This window comes from Micrasema longulum, unplaced genomic scaffold, assembly GCF_059751315.1.
Source record: "Micrasema longulum isolate JH-2025_06_02 unplaced genomic scaffold, ASM5975131v1 h1tg000505l, whole genome shotgun sequence".
NCBI lineage: Eukaryota > Metazoa > Arthropoda > Insecta > Trichoptera > Brachycentridae > Micrasema > Micrasema longulum.
Genome location: NW_028277702.1, coordinates 493,792 through 516,899, shown reverse-complemented (window position 1 = coordinate 516,899; position 23,108 = coordinate 493,792). Strand labels below are relative to the sequence as shown.

General features: G+C 30.2%; 1 protein-coding gene across 1 annotated transcript in view; it reads left to right on the top strand.

Annotated features, from left to right (window-relative positions):
- Positions 1-23,108, top strand: part of LOC148281008 (metabotropic glutamate receptor 2-like) — a 508,075-nt gene that overhangs the window by 273,273 nt on the left and 211,694 nt on the right. Inside the window, 1 exon segment of the mRNA XM_088227463.1 lies at positions 16,226-16,477. Coding sequence (XP_088083589.1) covers positions 16,226-16,477 — 252 coding nt within the window.

Sequence of the window (23,108 nt, the reverse complement as noted above, 5' to 3'; positions counted from 1 at the left end):
TGAACTAGGTAGAAGTAAAATAGATTGTCTCATCCGCCCAAACCAATATTGAATCAACTGCTCCGCAAGTGTATAGCTTATGTTAGGTTTTTGTTCTTTCATTGTGCGTTTCATAATATAAATAATATAGATGTACAGAAATTAATCATAAACATAAATATGTAGTGTTTAAAACTGTCTGAACATTTTGTTAATTATTTATGTTTATTAAGTAAGTCTTTTTTGTTTATTCTCAAATCTAAAAATATTTTTTTTAAAGTATACTGTCAAGTGTCCACGGCACGGGTAACCCCAGTGAGGTCATATTATTTTGATTATTAACTATAGTTTGTAAAACAAAGAATATAAATAAATAAATGTTTTTTTTACGCATTGATATATTTATGACATATACTAACATATTTATTTCTAGGAAATCTAGATAACACAAAAGCATTTAAACATTAATTTGGAGTTTTCTTATACATTGCATCACTAAATTGTACAATAATTGAATCTTTCGTGGTTTTACAAAATCTTTGACACAAAAACAAAAACAAAAAAGTAAAACATATATACTCGTATGTGTATTAAAATATGCATAAATAATAAACCTACCATATTTTTAATTATTGTTTTTCTTGCACAATTATATTTCATAACCTAGCCAATTTTTAATAACTATAACTATTGAAATGTTTATTTTATTTAAAAAGCGTCTCACTTCATTTTTTTATACTCTGGTAATGTACAATACTAAAATCACATACTTTTAGGCTGTATGACGTATATGTAATTTTTTACACCTCATGTTTTTCAGACAGTTTTATATTATAAAAAGATATAAGTAAATAGACGGGCGCCGTAGTGCAGTTGGTTAGACGGCTTACTGTGAAACTGGTGAAGCGGGTTCGTTTCCCGCCAGTTTTTTTTCTCAATTGATCTGGGTGTTGTGGTGTATTTTTCATAACGTCCTTCCATAACCCTTCTTTACCACCTGCTGACAAGCGTCTAAATAGAGTCTTAGCGGGTTAATCCTTTTTAAAAAAATGAATTTTTTCATACTCAAAATAGAATATAGAACATAAGTTTGTAATAATCATAACATACTTGAATGACTAAAGAAACTCCCTAAATAAACCAAAACATCAGAAGATATCTAAAATGATTAGGTATAATGAAATTGCATGGCCATCAGAATAATGATATAATTTAATGTTATTGCTGTTATTATAATAAATATGTTTTCTGTCCTAAAAACGCTCGTTCGTAAAAAAAACATAATAATAAAGCTTAACCAAAGAATTTTTATCAAAATCATATCCATGATTTAGTATTATCAAAGAATCTTCATATTAAAAGTAAAAAAAATATGCAATATGATTTTTCTCGTCAATATGTCTTTTGGATTTATTTTTGATGTTAAGAACTTCCCAAAGCATTAACTTGTCATTCCCATAAGATTTGTGTCAGCTTTTGTTATCACACCACTCAATCAAAACGGAAGATCTTTTTTGATACTTCATGTAACATCACCCATCTACAATACACATTTCAAATATATCTAAGAATATAAAATTAAGCTTGACATATGTTTTACTTACAAAAGCTTATGTGAATCTTTCAATTCATTTTTTTAAACCAGCGGAGAATGTAACAAAAATAAAAAACAAGCGTTTAATAAAACTCAAATTAAATACATAATAGGATATCTAATTCAAGTTTTTATGAAAGTTTTATTAACCTCAAAAGTATTTGATTATTTATAAAAAATACCGAATAAAAATTTATTTTCTGTTACGAAGAATGTTCACATTAATTTTATATTAAGTAATCAATTATTTTATAAATTTTAAAATAAAATAAAATAACTTTATTTTGTGTACCACTTATTTTTTTAATAATTTGACAACCAACTAGTTTCGGCAATACTATGCCTTCTTCAAGGTTAATTAAAACATAACATTTATAAATTTTTCACAGTGAAGGTAAGGTGGGCATGGCTACGGGGGTATGGGCTACGGGGGTAGAGAAGAGAGGGTTTTGGTTTGTGTGTGGATTTAGGGAGAGGGAACATATTGAAAATGGGACTATTACTAAGATTTATTTAATTATTAATAATATTTAAATTTTTATTTACAGCCTTTCTAATCTCCGATATTTCAAAATAATCAATTGCATATCCTTTTTTGTTTGTATGTAGAATTTAGACGACATCTTCAAAATATATTTAATAATAATGTTTTACAAAGTAAGTGCTTTAAACATCAAAAAATACAAAAATAAAAATAAAATATTTATTTTTTAGTTAATTATTAAGGATGTAGAACAAATGGAAGTGGGCATGTAGAACAAATGGACGCTGAAAGAACGGCCAAAAGGTTTACAGTGAATGTCAATGGATGCAGAAAACGAGACGGATATGAGTCTGTGATTCCGGCAGTTATACTTCAAAAAATAAAATGTAATTACAATATGAAAACTATGAAAAACATTAATTTATTATCTAATATAAGATATGGATTTTAGTTTTCAAAAATTGCTCTTCTCAAACAGCGTCCTTTTAGCTGCAAACATTCTTGCAATCTTTCCTTCATCAACATGCCAACGCAAAACTCACATGCGTCGGATATTTTCTTGTAAAACCGAGCCCCTATTGTTGATAGTGAACTGCCGCATACGCAAGACTTGAAATATTTTCATAGAAAAAAGTCACAAGGGGTCAGATCTGGTGATTTAATGGGCCAGGCTATGTCACCGAAGCAACTTTTCAATTTTTAAGGAAAAAGCTCTCCAATTTTAGTCATTGAGTCCCTAGCGATGTGTGCAGTGGACCCATCTTGCTGAAAACGGGTTCTATTATTGTAGTTAATATGACAATGTAGCTTTAATATAAAAAAAATATTCAGCATTGCGTTGTGCGTTAACAGTTTCACCCCTGCATGCCTCTGAAAAATAAGATCCAATTTTGCCATTTCCAGAAATGGCGCTCCAAACTGTGGGCTTCGGGCTTTGGAGAAGCTTTTCATGGACTTGTTTTGAATAGTTCCCACTCCAATACAGCATATTTTGTTAATTACGTACTCTTCAGTATAAAAATGCGCCTCGTCACAAAATAAAATGTAACATAAACGCGACGGCGTAGAAATTGTTCCAGAACGATTCTTGCATAATTTTGCCTTTTTGTGTGGCCATTTTCTTTCATCTGTTGGATGGTTTGGGGCTTGAATGGGTGAAATTTTAATTTTTTTCGAATAATTTCATAAATCAATGTTTTTTTTACACCCGCTGATGCTGCAATCTACCAGATAGACTAACGCGGATTTTGCTAAATTTCCCTTCTTACAAGTTCTGCGTTTTTAGAGGTAGAAACAGACGTTAAAGGTCCAGGCCGAGGTTTATTTCTGTCTGATCCAATTTCTCGAAACTTCTGTACACATGCCCATATCAAAATGGCGTGTTGGTTTGTTTTTTTTGTTCGTAAAATTCCCTTACATTAATAAGGATTTTTTCACAATCGTCACCTAGTAAAAGAATGCATTAAATTAGAATCTTCAAACGTTAGTAAAATGGTTCATGTTACAAAAGGTCTTAATTCTACTTAAACCGTCAATAAGTTACCATAAACTACGTAAATGTATAGTTTGCAGTCAAACAGGAAATCAGCCTTTGAACTAAGTTCAATTAGTTAATTCAACGAACGGCCCAGGCATTCAACCAAATGGCTAGGCCATTCGTTGAATAAACGTTTAACGAAATGGTTGAACATTGCTTAGCCTCTTAAATTTTATTACAACAATATTGTTTTTTTTTTGTGATGTGAGTTAGGTTAGGTTAGAATGGGTTAGGTTAAGTTTAATAAAAAAAAACTAATCCATAAGAACGCAAACGTTTCTTTTTTTGTATTAAAAATAAAAAAACTACCATTTTACCTAAATGCGAGATGTATATTATCCGACCAGCATTGCTTTTCTTGATCGATAGAAGATTGAAAACACATGTAAAAAAAGACGTGAAAATGTAAAAAAATTAAGTAAGAGGAACACTTACAATAATTTGACTTTATACCCCATCAAAGAAAGGTCAGTAGCTCGGTTTACATGACTTGTAAACGATGATAGCCATTAAGTAAGAAAAGGGTTTATTGCCAATAACAAATTTTATTACCCTTTTATGAGGTGCCAAATATCAAGTACCAACGTCATTATTTGAACAGCGGAAAAAATACGGAAATTTTAAATTAATTTTTGAAATTTATTTACTCACGTACGTTTTTTAAAACTATTTTCCTTTTTTTAAAAAAAAAAATGAGTTTTAAAATACTCACGATAGCGTAACATAGAATTACACACTTTTATTTCAGCCTTATCTTTGCGGTCACTGTCACTCATATTTAGCAAGTAAGATGTCACTCAAAAATTGGCTTCTAAAGAAAAGAACGTTAACAACATTGTTATCAATAAACCGTGTAGTAGTAATGTTTTTTATATTCAACCACCCCCACACTAAGGTTGAAAAACGATAATGGAATTAGATAACAGTGTGCCATTTGACTTTCGCACAAATTTGGTAGTGACCGACCGAAGTCTCGGTTTCGCCCAGTTTCAGCCAATTAAACGAGTTTTGGTTACAGCCAAAATTTGGCCGAAATTTTCTCTCAGATTACTTTCAGCTGTACTCGGGTGGAGATTGGGACAATTAGACATATTGGATTGTATTCAATTCAAATAAGTAGATACTGTATTCTCATTGTCTACGATAAAAAAAAAAAACTAGATCGATTTTGTGATTTGTTGACTATACTTAGTATTTGTAAAGTATTTTATATTAATATTTTTTTAATTAATTTATTTATTTATCAATATACACGGCACGTAGTGCCATTTACTTAACAAAAAATACATAGTGTGTAAAAATAGACACTTCAAATAATATAAAGTAGATAAACAGAGAAAAAAAAACATTAAAAGTTTATTATGTGTGCATATTAAAACACAATGGTTTCATTCAATTAACACGCTTACATTTTGTGTAAAAAATAAATCATTAAAAGACATTTAAAAAAAAGAGTAAGAAAAATTATTTTTTTTGACAGGTAGGACTCAAACCACTCTCATACACACGTTTGTCTAATAATCATTTAAAAAATAAATAAAATTGAGCGGGAATTTCATACTCATTATAAAACCAAATAAAACAGACTAAAATGGATACAAAGTCGTTGGAACAATAGGCTTTTTTCCCCCTTCGGCAACTACACGTGGACTAGACTATCTTCTAGGAATTTAGCAAACAACATGTGTTTGCACTTGTTTGACAGTGATTATTGACTACCCAAAATCTACGAAAGCTACCCTTTTGTATATTTTTATCTGTTACACTATCCATAGTGTTGAAGTGCTTTATCTGTTTAGTTTCTTATTGTTTACTTTTAAGCACGAACACTTTACAAATTTACTATTATGCTCAATGTTCGTTTTTGTAAATTTATTGATAATTTTAAGTTGCCAGAATTTCACTCATCTATGCACTTTGTAGCTGCAAGACGATTAGTAATCTTCCTTCAATAGGTAAATATTATCAACTATCAAATATCCAAATTTGGTTAATGAGGTCTAGAATTCCAACCGTCCATGCACTCAGTAGCTGCAAGACTTATTGTAATCTAACTTCTATTTTAGTGAATTTGTTATTTATTTTTTTTAAATATCACTAAATCTCTAAACTTTATTGTCAAATAAAAAATAAAGATGTAAACAAGGGCTAGATTTCTTATTTTCTATGCGCTCTGTAGCTGCAAGACGTGGTGGGATATTTATTTATTGTACAGTGCCCATGAGGTGATTTTCATAAAAACGCTTTATAAGTTATCCATATAAATATGTTTAAAATATCACCAACCAACGCCAGAATAGTTATTGCCGAGTACATGCAGTCGATTCAGAATAGCATTATATGAGTATACCGTTCACGAATTGTTGCAACTAAACAGAGGTACTTGACGAGTCATTCGTCCAAGTACCTTGAAGTTAATGAATCTTTATGGATTTGGGCAGTCCCATGTAAATTAATACTTTTATACTTAATAATTTACAGTTCTATATTTAAATGTAAATTACACTTCAATATTTTAAATGTATTAATGTATAGAAGAACTGCAACATATAATTTATATGTATTACGCGTAACAATGAACCAAAACTTTTATGTTTGATAATTCAATTTTTTTTTAGATTTAAATTTCAATATGAATATTAAAACACGTGCAGAATGGTGAATAACATACATTGGGTAAAATGGCCACTTAAATCAACCAATCACGGATCTGTGAATACTTAGATTTTCATACTCCCTTCTCTTAAATGTTATTCATCTCTTTTATGGCATAAATCAATTATGATAATCTCCCTTGAGAATATTATCCAATATTTGTCTACAAATAATCGGACATACTTAAAATATTATTGGTTTTACCAAACGCGGCCCTAGTTTCTGTATGTTCAATGGACCATTTTTAGAAAATTGAGTTACGAATGCCAATATGTTCATTATTTTATTACGCGTCCATTTAGCTAAAGAATGATTATTTTTTACGTTATCAAATAGTATTTTCAGCATTTTTTGAGTCCCAATCTCCACTTACTGATTTCACTTGTTTGACTTTAAAAACAAATAAAATGCTATTAGTAAAATTTGCAAAATGGTCTATTGGATATATAAGAACTAAGGCAACGCAAACGTTCCAATAAAAGTACAATAACTGAAGTATTCTCTTCAAAAAATAGGCATTGCCTCTTGTGTTATATAATTTCTAATAATAATTACAAGATTTGAAGGAATACAGATATTCAATGGCAGAATGATGAATATTACACAGTGTGTAAAATGGCCACTTAAACCAGCCAATGACAGGTTACAAGCCCTTTAAATTCCTAGACCTCTATACTTCCCTCTATAAAATGTTCTTCATCTTTGTTGCAATAGATTTATTTTTATAAATTTCTCCCACATCAACAAAGGTTTCAGCTTTTTAACTTCATGAAACACCAACAGATGGAATAATAAAAAAAATATAGATATTCAAAATAAAAATTAAGTAACTCTAATAATTCCCATTGGCTGTCTTCCTTGCCCGTCTTGCTGGCCAGAGAGATTGAAAATCACCATCAACAACTGTTATACTGATCAACACCAGTTTGAAGCTGGTAAAAAAATACAAACAAGGACACCGTCAAGACGACTTTAAAGAAATTAAAGTTATGTACCAAAATCCCTAAAAAATTCAACGTACCACTTAAACTAATATAAACATAGGCATAAAAGTGATTGGCAAATTAATATTGTGCTTAAAATGGGCACATAAATCAGCCAATAACAGGTCATAAGTTTTTTCTAGGCATTTAGACTTCCGTATTTCTTTCTATCAAATATTTTCCATCTCTGTTATGATGTATTATAAAAATGTCAATATTTAGCTTTTTGTTAAGTATTCAAAATTACTTTGTCAGCCGGACCTTTTGGCCTACTTCAGACAATCCAATCGTATAAATCCACCCGGCACAAAAAAGTAACAAAGGGTGGTTTGACTATCATTGAATTTTTATTTATTTACTTAATAGCAGGCAAAGACACTTACTAATACTCCACGAGGCCAATGAATCTTTACTCGTTTCCTTGTGCAGGATTTTTATATCAGAGAAATAAAATTTCTAAATAATCGAAAAAATAAAATTACGTAGATGGTTAAAATTAATTCACCATGATTTTACCGTATCGTGACGTATGCGACCTGTGTGAAATCGGACTTTTAAGGCAACTGTCTACTGTAACCACAGTCTTTTAAGATTGTGACTTCACCCCTATAAAGGTTTTATTGTACGGTGTGGATTCTACGCACAAATAAGAAAGTTAACATGTTTTTTTATGATGCAATATATACAAAGTCCAGCCGCAAGACGGTACTTTCAAAACAACCAATTTCTCACATTCGTACGCACGATTAACAGATTTAAAAAAAAATTTCCTTAGCAATTTTTAAGGGTAATTAATTAAAGAATCCAATACATCAGTTTAATTGCTACTTCTTGTGAAGAGATATGAAATTATGAGGATTTTTATTAGCCAATTGACAGGCTTATGGAAACTCCTATGAATTGGCATTAAATAATATTGCCGCTCCTATCAGAAGTTGGCGACCATCTTTCTGAACTCATTACGATCCTGGGCCATTTTAATCAGCGCTCCTGCATCCGGAAAACCGAACCACTGTCTGAGACTTCTAAACCATGATACTCTTTTCCGTCTCATACCCCGCCTACCCTCTATCTTTCTTTCCATAATAAGTTAAAGAAGGGCATACTTCTTGCTGCGGAATATGTTATGTTATATACTTTTGAGGCTTTTCTTCTTTTGACAGTGGTCAGTAACTCCCTCTGTTTGTTCATAATGCTTAAAACTGTTTCGTTGGAGACACGATCAGTCCATGATATTCGAAGCATTCTTCTGCACAGCCAAAGTTCAAAGGCCTCAATTTTTTTCATTGTTGAAACTTCAAGGGTGTAACCCTCCACACCATACAGCAACACTGGCAAAATATAAGATTTGATTGCTCTCCATCTTGTGCTTAGTCTCAGATCATGGTTACACAGGAGTTTTTACATTTTATAGAAGGTTGATCTTGCCATTTCAATTTTGTCTTTCAGAATCCGGTTTCCACTCATCATTTAGCCAGCATCCTAAATATTTCAAACGAGTTACCTGTTCTATCCCACTACCATCTATGGTGGAATGGATGTTAATGCCTCTCCGTTTGCTGGCCACCATAGTTTTGGTTTTTAGAGTGTTTGTTTAGAGTCCGAATCCCTTTTCTACATTATTTACCTTGTCGACAAGTTGCTGTAGATGATCAGCAGTATCAGTTTTAATCGCAGTATCATCAGCTTATTTTATATTATTAATTACTTTACCATTTATTTTAATTCCTATGTCAACATCTTGCAAGGCCTCTCAAGATACACTGCAATTGGTGTGTCAATACAGTGCCCTATGCACCATCAGGTGCGGAAAAGGAATGATGATAATAATTTTGAAATAAACGTATCGTACCTTTTTAAACAAATATTTCATGTCAACCATGTCGGGAATCGAACCCGAAATCTATTGCATGGTAAGCAAACGCGCTAACTACTACACCGCGAGGCCAGCAATCATGAATTTAAATAATGTATTTTAAAACTTCTGAATTGCAAAACAAAACTTACCTGAATTAACATTGTTTTTTATCTATTAATTTTTGATTTCTGAACCCTTTAAACTTAAAATCTACATTTTTCCCTTTTACTAATTGACATGTTTTTATGTCAATTAGGAAAATATTTTTTAAATCGTTTCATATTTTTCCATCGATAGTATTTTTAAAAGATTATGTTATTCATATCCATATTGTTTTTTTATTAAAAATAACTTAATTCAAGTATTTATATATAAAAAATAATCATACGTAGAACAAACATTTTTTTATAAACCATTTTATTAAATATTTATTTACTCTGTATTATTTGTATTTGCCTTTTAAATGAAATACCTTAACTCGATTGATCTACTTAAAAGACCCATTTGTTTTTTTTTATTTATTTATTTCACTTTAAACTTTTTTTTTCTTTTCTATTTGAGCACCTCACTGGGCGTGGGCATAACCCGTGTCGAGGCATTCCATTGGATTATTTTTTTTATATTATGTTCTAGTTACAGTTGTTGGCATTTAAAATAATAAATGCGCATTACACACTAAGTAAAAACGGTAACAAAAAAAACATAATAGTAGTCATCATACACATTGTTACGGTGCAAAGGAATTTTTAAGTGGGGGTCAAAGAAGTATTATACAAACAATTTTTTTTATAAAAAAAATTATATTGTGTTTTTAAATTTTTAAATCAATATTTTAAAACATTATCATACGAATAAACATTTGAAAAAACCCCAAATTTCACTTCTTTGTTTCTATTTGAAGTGCTTTGTGGCCATATTAAATGTAAATGTTTTTTGATAATATATTTTATTTGTGATAAGCACACGACAGAACATCTTTCCCGCATATGACCATTTTGAAAATTGAAAAAAAAATCCCCGTTCATTGACCGATCCGGCCTAATCGATCGGACCTATAATAATCTTTATGCGTTTATAAATTAATTTAAATACAAAAATTACATTATTTTTTGTCAAACTCTCAATATATGCTAAAGGCTTCAGTACCCATTTTTCAGTTTGCAACGCCATAATCTTGAAGCAGAATGCAGAAAAGATGGAATATCCTTAACAGATATCCACACTGTAGTTAAAAGTAGTTATCACGCTCCATTGTTCTTGAACTTTGCAACAATGGTGATTGGACTCATAAAGGTAATAAACTAAAATCAGTGATCGAACATCCCATTTTCAAGACAAACAAAAACGATTTTTTCCGAGTACCTAAGACTTGTACATGACACGTTAGGCTACTAAATACAGGGGTCCAAATATATCAATATAAAAAAATAAATAAAAAAAGGCTAGAATATAAAATGAATAACGAATATTTCTTAACGGAGACGAAAAACATTTTAGTGCAGTAAAAAATGATTTCTAGGTATTTACAAGCCTTATGACCCGTGGTTGGCTGGTTCAAGTGACAATTTTACTTACTGTGTAACATTTACCGTTCTATCTATGTTTGAATATTGATATTTATTCATTTTTACCTACTGCTGTATTCGTATGAAGTAAAAGAGTTATAACCTTTATTCATTTTTATTAAACCAGTAGGTTTAATGTTTCCTAGTGCGCAGATTCAATAATGAAATATTTTAATTTTAAAAACACTGAAATTCGGATATATTTTTTTTGGCCTCCGGATATTCACGAGGATAGGCAAACCTGTATCGCTCCTGTCCTAAATAAACGAAGGCAATTTCGCCGTTATTTCCTTTGTGTTGTTTCCATTGGTTCAAAAATATATTTGTTTATGTGACTTTTAAAAGAATCCCTACACGTTTTTCCACAATATTTTTCAGTTTTCTAGTAAATACCACTAATCGTTATTGAAATAAAATAGTTTAACTAAATTAATTGAAAGAGCAGCAAGAGAAAGAGTACATGTCATTTGACAATTTAGAAAACTAAATCACTAATATTGTTTAACCTTTTTAGTTTTTTTCTTCTCATTTAAAAATCTGTCTCAATTTCTAATTCAAATATCAACCAATTTTTTATATTTTATATTGTATTTTAATTTAAATTATTTTTTATAATGCAAATTTTAATAACGAAAATTTTCTTATCCTTTTTCCCCCTATAATTAATATGCAAATTTATACACGTACTCACACCCTATCTTACACACACTACTTCACCTCATAATTTAACAAAATATTTATTTTTTAAAATTTATATTCAATATAATGTAGAGTTTTTTTTCCTATATTTTCCTGTAAAAAAATAATTTTCTATTAAAAAATCAATAACATCGATTGTGTTATAAAAATGTATACTAACGAAACTGTAAAAAAAATTAAAAAATATCATTTTATTTTAGAAAACAATACGTATTTATGTAAATCAAAAGTTATGGTTTATAGTGTTCAAAATACACCACATTACCTAGACCGTAGAATAAGATTAGCATTAATATGTAAGGAAGGATGGTCCCAACGAACTTCACTCACTATAATAAATATGAATGTACGCAATTTTATGTGTATGTAGGGTCCATAGTCCAAAGTCGATGACACACACGTGTTAAATTAGCTCACCTAAAATAGACTGATGACCAACGATGCAACGTCATCATTTTCAATCGAATCCAATACATTCGTAAAATGCAACTCTGAGTATTTCACATGAAATCGAAGGGCATCGTTCTACAGTACATTCACATCGTCCCTACCATGAAGAAATAAACTACAAAAGAACGTCGTCTATAAAGAGACCTTAGGGCGCAGCCAACGTCAGTCATCTCATTCAGTCAGCCCAACAAGATCGGTGCAGTTTGCTCAGCTCCAACATGTAGTTCAAGTGCAGTTTCTTCAACCCATCATCACCGCTACGCTCGTGCTACACAACCAAGTGCTGTATCTTATTCGCTATGTAATAAATACGCATTAAATACCAACCTCGTGTCTTCTCTGTCAATCTCTAACTGGGGTAGGAACTCTAACCAAACCCTCAATTATTTAAATCCTACATGCATAACCACTAAAGTGTTTTCTATATTTTTCTCAATTACTACACGTTATGATTATTTAATTATTTTTTTATTCAATGAATGTTTCTCTCGTACAGAATTAGTTTACACAAATAATGACCCTTATTTTTTTGCCGTAAAGGTAATATTCAGATACATGTTCCTTACAACAGGTACTTTAGTATTATATTTTTCGTCCAAAAGAATCGTATTTTGGAAATTCTAAAAGGACGGATGCGTAAATCCTCATCCTATTCATTATAAAAGGGGATTATAGTCAAATCCGAAAATATTTTTTGAATAAAATTTCCACTATGAAAAGGTAACCTCTAATCTCAAAAGCTTGGCTCTTATTGATTCCTAAAAAGAAATTTTATATTGGAAATATGTATAATATGGGAAAGCTAAAGGTACTTTGCGGACGCATCAAACTTTTATAACGCGAAATTAAATTTAATAGAAATTCAAACGAAAAAAAAAAACCAATTAAAAATGCATATTTTATTATATTTTTATATGGGTAAGGGTTTAAATAAAACGTCTACTTTGTTTCACGATAAAATTATATGTTGTGTTTAATGTAACTATTTCATATATGTGCGGAAAATATTTTTTTACAGCACTGAATAGACCAACCGATGAAATTTTTCGATGTTTTTTTATTAATGAAATATTTGCGTTCTTACCATTTACCAAAACATTTAGATTTTTTGAGTTATTATCAACCAGTTGAAAACAACTCACTATTAGAAAATGGAAATCAATTTTTCGGTAGAGCGGGGCTCGAACCTCGAACCTCTAATCCATGAGTCCACCATACTAGCCACGGAACTGCAGCCCAAATCACAAGAATTTTATTTATAGTATTATTTTACTAAGGATTCATATTTTTTTCTAAAATGTGCTGTTTTTATTATACTGCATTCAGTGAAAAAAAAAAAAACGAAAATTCTTTTGCATTTTATTTAGATTCCTCATTCTAAAATAAGGCTCGAAAATTCATTCGGATTATTGAAATCTTTATTAGCATTTTAAACCTGTATGGAAAAAAACAAGTATCACTATCAGAATCGAAAATAGAATGCATTTTTGATGAAATGATGAACTTCTGTTCTGTCATACTTAAGTTTTCTGTTGATTGAAAATATATGTATTCGTATGGCGGTCAAGAAGCATTAAAAATCACCAGTTGTAAATGAGCCCATAGCAGGTCGAGTGAACTAACTAACATTTTAAAGGTGGAGTTAAATCATTGTTTTTATTACTTTTCCGTAATCAGTCTATTTCAAAAAGCTTTTTTTCTGGTTATTTGTGTTCAAAACATCCATGTCAATCAAAAATATGCAAGAAAAATAGGCATAAAAGCTCATGGAAGTAAAACGTTGAATACTATTTTGTCAGTTGTTGGTACCACCACATTTTACAAACAATAAAATGTTCATTAATACTACAATTCTTACCAATGCTTAATTTTGCAGTGTTTAATTAAAAAACTTTAAGGTAAATAAGCAAATTTTTTAAGGCACTCCTTTCCTAGCCACAAGAATCTTTGACTTTAAGGTTAAGTTAGCCTTTAAGTACATGTTTGGTCAGCTCAATGCCTTTCAGGCAGCGTACACTGAGAACAACAAGAATTAGAATTTAGTGGACTGTATGGAAATTGTTTCTCACTTTTAAGTTCTTCTGATTGTTTCTTATGATCTTCACTATTGCTATAGCACGGATACCGGTATCGTATAGATGATGATGAATTGTATAATTTAGGTTGTTTATATAACACTAACTTTACTTTGTAATATGTTGACGCAGGATATGATAAGAAAATATCAGAGAGACAACTTTTTACATGTGACTTGCTCACAGGACGGTAGAAGAACGAGAATTGGAAATTGGAAGGATTTGGGTAAAAACGGAATATTTAGTCTTAGATGAGCTTCTTGTTTCAAAAATGTTAATTCAATACTTAATCGTACACCTATGTACTATGTGTGCTTATTTCAATTTAAAAGAAATCTAAATTATTATTAAAATAAAACTTTGCTATCAGTGTTACACGTTTTAATTATTTCACAAGAATACTATTACAGTTTTGAGCGAGCAATCCTTCAATCAACATTGAGATAAGAGTTTTATATCACCCGTCGATGGAAGGAGTGCTCTCCCGAAATTATAGTAGTGTTCTTGTTAAATAATAAAATCGTAAAACACCTATAACAAAGTTTTGTTTTTATAATAATTTAAAATGAAGTATTACAAAGTTAATGCCGATTCAATTAATAATTAAGGAAATCGATTTATGTTGCCGTTAAATTTATTCTGACATAAAAAAAGGTAGGTGATCGTTAAAAAATTTACATTTTTGAAATATTTTTATCGATACCAAAACCTTAAAAGGTTTTTGTTCAAAATTGTTGAAACTCCTTTGATTGATTCGGATTGATTTTAAATTCTGTTTCTCGGCTTTGAAGTAAAGTTAAACGTTCGGAATAATCTGAGATATAACATCAACAATATCTTTTTCATCAAGTATTTTGGAATAGAAGTGACGAATTTTGCGCTCAGATGAGTTCAGACAAATAATTGGGTAAAAACACACGAGTCATGCTTTTGTAAAACAAGTCCCATACAATTTGCGAAAATGCTTTCGACTCCATTGCGTGCTAAATAATATGCCTAGTTACATATTTTCTTCATATCGAAAATGCGGTATCTCCAAATATGTTATTGTGTGAAAGTGGTATTTATTTTGTTTTAAAACAATATTTTAAATTTATATCAAAATACTTTTAAGCAAGGCTAAACCAGCCAATCACAAGTCATAAGCACTTCAGATTTCATTACTCGAAAGTGTTTTTCCACTCTGTTGTAATAATATTCAAAATTTTAGTATTTCATTAAATTATTCATTTGGACGAAAAGTTTAAGGTAAGGCAAACATGTTAAACAGATTTTCAAAATGAAATATAAATCTTATAACTTAGGCCAAATTTAAAAAAAACTAAAGATATGTAAAACCTTAATATGTTTTTCAATAAAATACTGATTAAAGTTTCGTTTATTTTAATTTTCGTTTAAAAAATAAAATAAATAGACTCAAATGAGTGAATGATTTTAAAATTTAAACTCTAAAATGGAGGTCTATAAAATAAAGAATGAATAATTCAAATAAATTTCGAGTAATAAAAAACTCTTCACTCTTTTGTTTAGGTAACGAGAACTATTTCCTTATATATTCAGACTACTTGTATGACTTCTGATTTTATTTTATTGTTTAAACACAGTTATCAAAATATGCTCCTTAATGGACGTGCTCGAGATAATAATTTTCAACTAACACGGTATTTTACCCTTCAAATGTAAAAAAAAAACATTCTTGTGCATTTATTATGGTATCTCCTGTTTTGGATTAATTTACAGAACATTTTAAATTATTTATGAAAATAATAAAAATTCAATGAGACACAACGCCGTTTGTAAAAAAAATCCTTCAAACTCATTTATTTATCGTAGCTGCTCACTGAAACACTGTAAATTTAAACATTTGTCAGTGTGTAATAAGTTTATGTTTCTTTAAATATGTTTATTTTATTGCATCAACATTTTAATTTGGCAGTCAAGTATTGAAGTATTGATATTATCAATTGAAGTGGTCAAGTATATTTTGAAAATTCCTCTCTTCCACTTCTTTTATCTATTTCCTCATTCCTTAACCTTCTTACGAGCTCTTTTTTTTCATGTCTTATATAATACATTAATTTTCTCTTTGCTGTGTAACATGTTCTCTCATTATATTTGTAAAATTCTTTAACTGGATGTATGTACTATTTTTTATATTTTATATTCTCATATAACAACTGTTTTTTTCCTTAATAAATAATAAAAAATAAAAAAACCTGATGATTCTGAGAAGTACCCAGTTTTGTATTTGGGCAATTTACCTTGAGAAAGATAACTTATGTCTTCATAGCTTGAAATCAAATTCACATTTTTTCCTTATCTAATGATCCAAATTCCTTGTTCCAGGAGTTATAATCTTCGGTTCTGACCAGGAAGTTGCCGGTGTGATGCGCGCTGTAAGGCGACTGAATGCTACAGGCGCATTCTCTTGGATAGGTTCTGATGGATGGAGTGCTCGCAATCTGGTCAGTGATGGCAACGAACCAGAAGTTGAAGGTACTCTATCTGTGCAGCCACAGGCTAATCCTGTCCGAGGATTCCAGGAATACTTCTTAGGACTCACTGTGGACAATAATGAGAGGAATCCGTGGTTTGTTGGTGAGTCATATTAAAACACTTTTTTTAATTTAGTCTAATGACAGATGTCTAGGCCGTGTAGATATTGCATCATTCTTAAAACAATGATTCGTTTGAAATCGAACGAGAAGAATCCATAGTGAGTTTTAATGCAATTATTATTAAGCTGAAATCAAATCCAATAAAGGAAGTACTGTAAAACTCCGTTTATTCGAACTCCAGTCATCCGAATTGCCAAAAATCCAGATAGTTTTCAAGAAATTAAAAAAAAAAGAAATTTTAATTGAAATTGAGTAATGCAATTATTTTGCTGTATTATTTCAAAAGCAATAAAATCTAGCACTCGTTAATCCGTTCAATAATTGTAGTTTTTCTGTACATGGTTTGTTGTTTATGTATAATTCTTAGTAAAATATTATTTTATTCGAATCCAATGAGAGAAAACCATGGTTTATCGCCATGTTTTCTAAAAACTTTATCCTTTTATCAACTATGTTATTTGAATGCAACACTTAATCATGCAGGACTTAAGTTGGTTGATGAATTTTTTTTAAAGAATTATTAAATGATGATTATATCAAAGAATCGTATCCTTTTGAAGACTATATAATTACTGCTCTTGAATAATTTCATAAAAGACAGTATTTTTTTAACAATATCTTGGCCATGACCTCTGCACAATCATTCCCATTTCGATTTGATTCTATATTTAATACCTACGTACTTGTTTTCGTAAAAGTATTCCTATCACGATATCTTTCAACACTTTAAATTGATTTAATTTTTTCAAACCTATCGACAGGCTTATAAAAACCTTTATATAGTAGCATAAAAGATTTCAATTGTGAACTTAAGCTAAACAAACTAAGAATTTTCTTTTAATTACAGTACGTTTGGTAATAGCAGATCTAGACAGATTAGTGATTTTATTATTCATAACTAATAATTGTATTACACTTATATCGTTTAAATAAACTCTTATTTTGACACTCTGTAGACTTAAAAATATGAAAATTGATAAATATTTCAGTCAAATATAATTATTATCCTAATAAAAGAGATTTTTTATTTATTTAACGTAATCAAAACAGTACAACTACTGTTTTGTTTTTTTTATTTATTTGCTTGTTATTTTATTCATTACACTATTTAAAAAAACTGCTTTACTGTTGACATTTATTCGTTTTTTTTGTACGTTTTAACGTTTTAAAAACTGGTGGCGCAAAAATTTTATGTAACAAAAAAGCATAGATTATGAGTTATATTTTTTTAATCTGCTACTTGAGTTAACATTTGCTTTTAATTTTGAATCGTAAAAGAGCCTTATCATTTTGCCTACTTCCTAGATCAAGAAAGACATTGAGATTTTAGGACTAGATCCGCTTACCCCTGTTAACAATGTTATTTCTTTGCTGTTCGTGACCAAGCTTCAGTACTTAAGATATTTTGCGATCCTGTGTACAATTTTGACACGCAAAGGTTTTCAATGTAACACGTAAATTTAAAACACTTTCAAGAGCAAAATTGATAGAATTTTTAGATTTTTCAAAAACTGAAGATTAGGAAAACAAATTATTCCAAAGACATGAAGTTAAATTTCAAAATTTTATTTCCATTAAAAAAATTCAAAAAATTAAATAAGTAAATCAATTTCATTATTTTGTTTGTATTTGAAATTATAAATTTTTCATCCGCAAATTTACCTATATTTCATTACTTCCAAATTTATCAAGATCGAGGTTTCAAAAAAAGATGCTGAACATTTTGAACTAAAAAATACACACCAATCTGGACGTTTAACTGGCTTACTGCATGTACAAACATAGATAGAATGGCGAATTGTGCAAATTCGCCATTCTATCTATGTTTGTATTTTAGCATTTTAATCGTATGAAACAACCAACTGATGCAATATGTTTTTGTTTTAATCATTAATAAAACATACAATACATTAAAATCATACTAATAATATGATTAACAAATTACAACAGGATGGAGGATACATAAAAGGAAATACGGAAGTCTAGGCATTTACAGGGCTTATGATCTGTCGTTGGCTGGTTTAAGTGGCCACTTTACACACTGTGTAACATTCACCATTTTTCCTATGTTTGAACATCCGTATTACTTCATTTCTTCCATTCGTTGATTTAAGTGAAGTTAAAGAGCTGAAACCTTTATTGTTGTGAAGAAATTCATCTGAGTGAATAATTTCACATACTAGACAACGCCTGAAAACAATTTTCCATTTTTTAAACTTCGCCTTGGACCAGTTGGTTTTTATTACAATATTTGAGTTTGTCCAAATGTTCGTAGACAAAAAAACTGTATTTAACCCCCTCGGAAGTCATTAAGATTAACAAATGAATGATGACTGTTACACAGTGTGTAAAGTGGCCACTTTAACTAACCAATAACAGGTCATATGCCCTGTAGGTGCCTAGACTTCCATATTCCTTTTTCTGAGGTATTCTCCATCCCTGTTGTAATTTGTTAATCTCAATGACTCCCGAGGTAGTGAAATAAAGTCTTTTGTCTTCAAACATTTGGACAAACTCAAATATTGTTCTAATAATATGATTACATTTTCCTAGGATTTACAAAAAATAATAAATTAAAAATGACTAAAAAAGAAAAGTTTTTACAAAAAAAAAACTCATTTTGGACGGTATATAAGAAAAAATCATTTTTGTGACAATAAGTAATATGAGTCAACAATCCAATACAAGAAAAATAAATTATAATATTATCCACAATTTTTAGAAATTATATTTATAAATATAACAGTTATATTGACAGTTACTATCAAAAAGACTAGTTATATTTTCAAACTTTGAGTTTGAGATTAAATTTTCAATTTTTATTTTTTTATTTTATGACTGAAGTGTTCATTACTATTAAATACTTATTTTTTAAAAGCCACAGCTTGCGAGTGTTATAATCAATAAATATATAAATCTTCGTTACACGTTTTCTAATTATTTTAAGTAGAACATTTCTCACACTACTCACCATTCCTTTGATTAATCGTTTCTTAATAAAGTGATAATGTTTTATTCATAACAAGACTATTAATTACCAAACCAACGCCAAAATATGGTATTTGTAGTTTCAGTAATGCTTGGGTTTTGAACATCTGCCTGGGAACATTAAAAGTGTTTTCAGTAGGGGATATAAAGCTTCCTTGCATGCCAATAGACAGTTACAATATGATAAAGGATAATTAAGTTGCGTGATTAACGATGTATTACAAAGATACATTATTCCTTAGAGACTGGAAGATAATAATCAGCAGGGAAAAAATCTCAAAATTTTTTTGAGTACCTTCTCGCAATTCGTGAAATTCGGTCAAAATTTAATTTTGGATTTGAAAAAACTCACCAGTTATTGTTTTCATTTTAACGTATTTCCATAAATCAGGAAAAATGTTGAGAATATGTGAAATATTTATAGCGGATTTTTACGATTTTAATGACATTACTTACTATCAATGAGAAACAAGTTTTCATGAATTATTTTCGGGATTTAAAACGAGCTCATACAAACGGCTCGCAGCTGGCGTCACGTCACTTTGACATCACACGTCATGCCCACTGAGTTCACTTCTAACAAATGTCGCGTATAGGTATGATGCGGTAACGTAATACGTGCCATTTGTCCCAAAAGACGTGAATCGTCTCGTAGACAGAATTAATACGACGTCTCACGGAACAAATTATAATACCAGTATCATAGTAGTTTAATTGTATTTAAAAATTATTATATTTAAAAAAGTAAAATATGCCGATTGAATTATTAATTTACTTGTCTTTTTTTTTACATCACAACAGACGAGAAAGTCCCAAAGAAGTGGTGACTAACAGAACATAACACCAAATCTAAGATAAATTACTTCAAATGTGTGTGTTCTCACTGGGAATCGAACCCAGAGTCTTCCGTGCATGACTCAAAGCCATTACACCACGGAGAATATTCTCATATTTTTTAACAGTTATAGAATTCAGTCGCTGTGAATTTTTTTCATATTAAAAAATAGTTTTAAAGTTAAAAAAAAGAGAAGAAAAGATAAAATGGGGGCATATTCAGTAAAATAAATAATATTCTCATAATTTCTCAATAAATATATAGTTGCCTGGCGAACCCGACAGACGTTGTCCTGCCCTAACGTTGGCTTGCCTGATATGAGCTTGGAAAAAGACTTTCAATTGATCAGTAGGTATGTAGGTACCGTTAATAGTTGAATTCCAAAATTAAAAATTATTTATATTCACATATTGAATTTAATTAGGTACTTGTTTATAGTTGAATTTCAAAACATAAAATAATTCATTTTCAAATGTAAAATTCTTTTTGCAAATGTCAAACTTGGCTCTTCTCACCAACATGGGTGCACTTTATTCATGAATTTTCAAAAATGTATTGAATGTCACTTTATATTTTTTTAGTTTTACCGAAAATCTAGTAAAAAGAAATAAATAGGAATAAATTATAAGGAATGTAGGGAAAGAATTGGGATCCATAAAAAGCAAATGTTTCTAAGTATTCAAAAACAAACTTTTTTTAAACACAAAAAACAACATCCTTTTTTTTGTATGTGCAAAAATGACTATTGAATATATTGACCACCAACCCTGGTTGGTCAATAACAAAAAGGAAACATGCTCCTAACTTTTTTTTTTACCAATTCGATTGAAAAATTTTATATCGAACACCAGCAGCGCAAAGATCTACATTTCGCAGAAAATCGCACGTAATTTGGTTATGCCGTTTAGGGGGAGTTCAGTGACATCACACGTAGAGAAAAATTATACATATATATGGACAAGTGAGAAGAGTGATACAACAATGTTTTTAGAAAAAAAATATTTGTTAAAACTTGTACTCGGTTATTATTGTTACCAATCCGCCTGACTCGGCAGTATATTTATAAAGTTTAACCTACATTTATCAAAAGCGATAGTTAAGATCAAATAATAAAAATAGGCTTTTTTCAATATTTTCGGTAAAGTTTAAATAAAGATTAATGAGGAAGTTCAGTGTTTTTTTTTATTTGTTAATAGACTAATAAACTAAGCCATAAGCTTAGTTTTCGCAGACCGACTGGATTTCCACTTGAACACGCTTAAAACATTGTTAAATTCACTGGTATTGTGGTATAAGAAGAAGTACAAAAAATTAAAAATTCTTTTCAAGCGTTGCCTTGTAGGTAAGTTGGTTCAGCCAGATGAATGTCACCCAGATGATAAAGGTTTCAACTCTTTTACATCACAAAAGTCAACAGATGGAAGAGTTGATAAAATGGAGATGTTTAAACATGGGCAAATGAATGTTACACAGTGTATAAAGTGGCCACATAAACCAGCCAATGATAGGTCATAAGCCCTGTAAATGCCTAGACTCCCATATTTTTTTCTCAAAAATGTTTCCCTCTATGTTGCAACAAATTGAGATCTAAATAACTCCCTAGGGAGAAAATCTAGACTGTCTTCAAACATTTTGATGTATTTTTTTTCTTTTATTTCTCTGATTGGATGCTGAAATAAAGGCTGAAGTAATTAATAGAAAAATAAAATGAGAAGCTCACAGAAAATCTAAAAACGGATGGCAAAACGAATCAATGGGAAAAATTTCCCAAGGGATAAATGATACGTTTTATGGGAGAAATGATTATCGTTCAGCTTGAAAATTATGGAACTAAAAAATATTAAAATAATGGTTTTATGTAATACAATGTAATGCATCGACAATTTCGTCATCATCATCAATAAATACTTTATCTGCGCCCGATAATGCATAGGGCACTGCACTGTCAAATCAAATGCAGCGTATCTTGATCATCTGTTACATGAGTGTAAGGTGATCAATCTTACGATCCAAGTTTTCACGTCAACCTTCCTAGAAATTATCGAACCCGGGACCTTAAGCTTGGCGCGCAAACGCGTTAACGACTTCAGTAAGAAACTTTTCTACACCCGATTTCCATTTTAAGGATTTAACCTGACGGCAGCCATCGAGTCAAAAACACTCGTTAAGAATTCTGATTCTACTTTACGAACAGAAATATCTTCTTTAAGTGTAGCATTTTTGAAATTTTTTAGCATTAATTGGCTATGCAATTTTGATGACCGACAAAATACAGCTCTACAACAAAAATGACACCTAGATCTGGCATTTCAAAAACCAAGAAATTCGTTGTTTTCAATCAGCTTTTGAAACGCATTTTCACAAACACAAACACAAAACTGAAAATCATAAATTGTTTGCAGTGTTAATGGATTTGATCAATTACTAGAAATTAAATTTTTCAAAAGACAATTTAATGAAAAATAGCTGTCTCTCGATGAAAATGCTTCATGGCTGTTCTCCACATACATCATTACTGCAATGCGCATTGTCATCAGAAATAACTACTGGCGCATTTAATCAGTCAATGGGTGGAGAAATCACTTCTTCATCTAACCAGCATTCAGTCATGCTTTTGTTCAATGCCTTTGTCGAATCTCCGGTGTTTTTCAATCTCGCTGAATTCATTCGGCACTGCCTCTCAAAGGAATTCTGGATTAAGCTAATGGTTTCATTAGCTATTCTTTCATACTATCGTCACGTTAAGTAGATTAAACACCTAGAAATTGAGACTCAATATAAGATACTT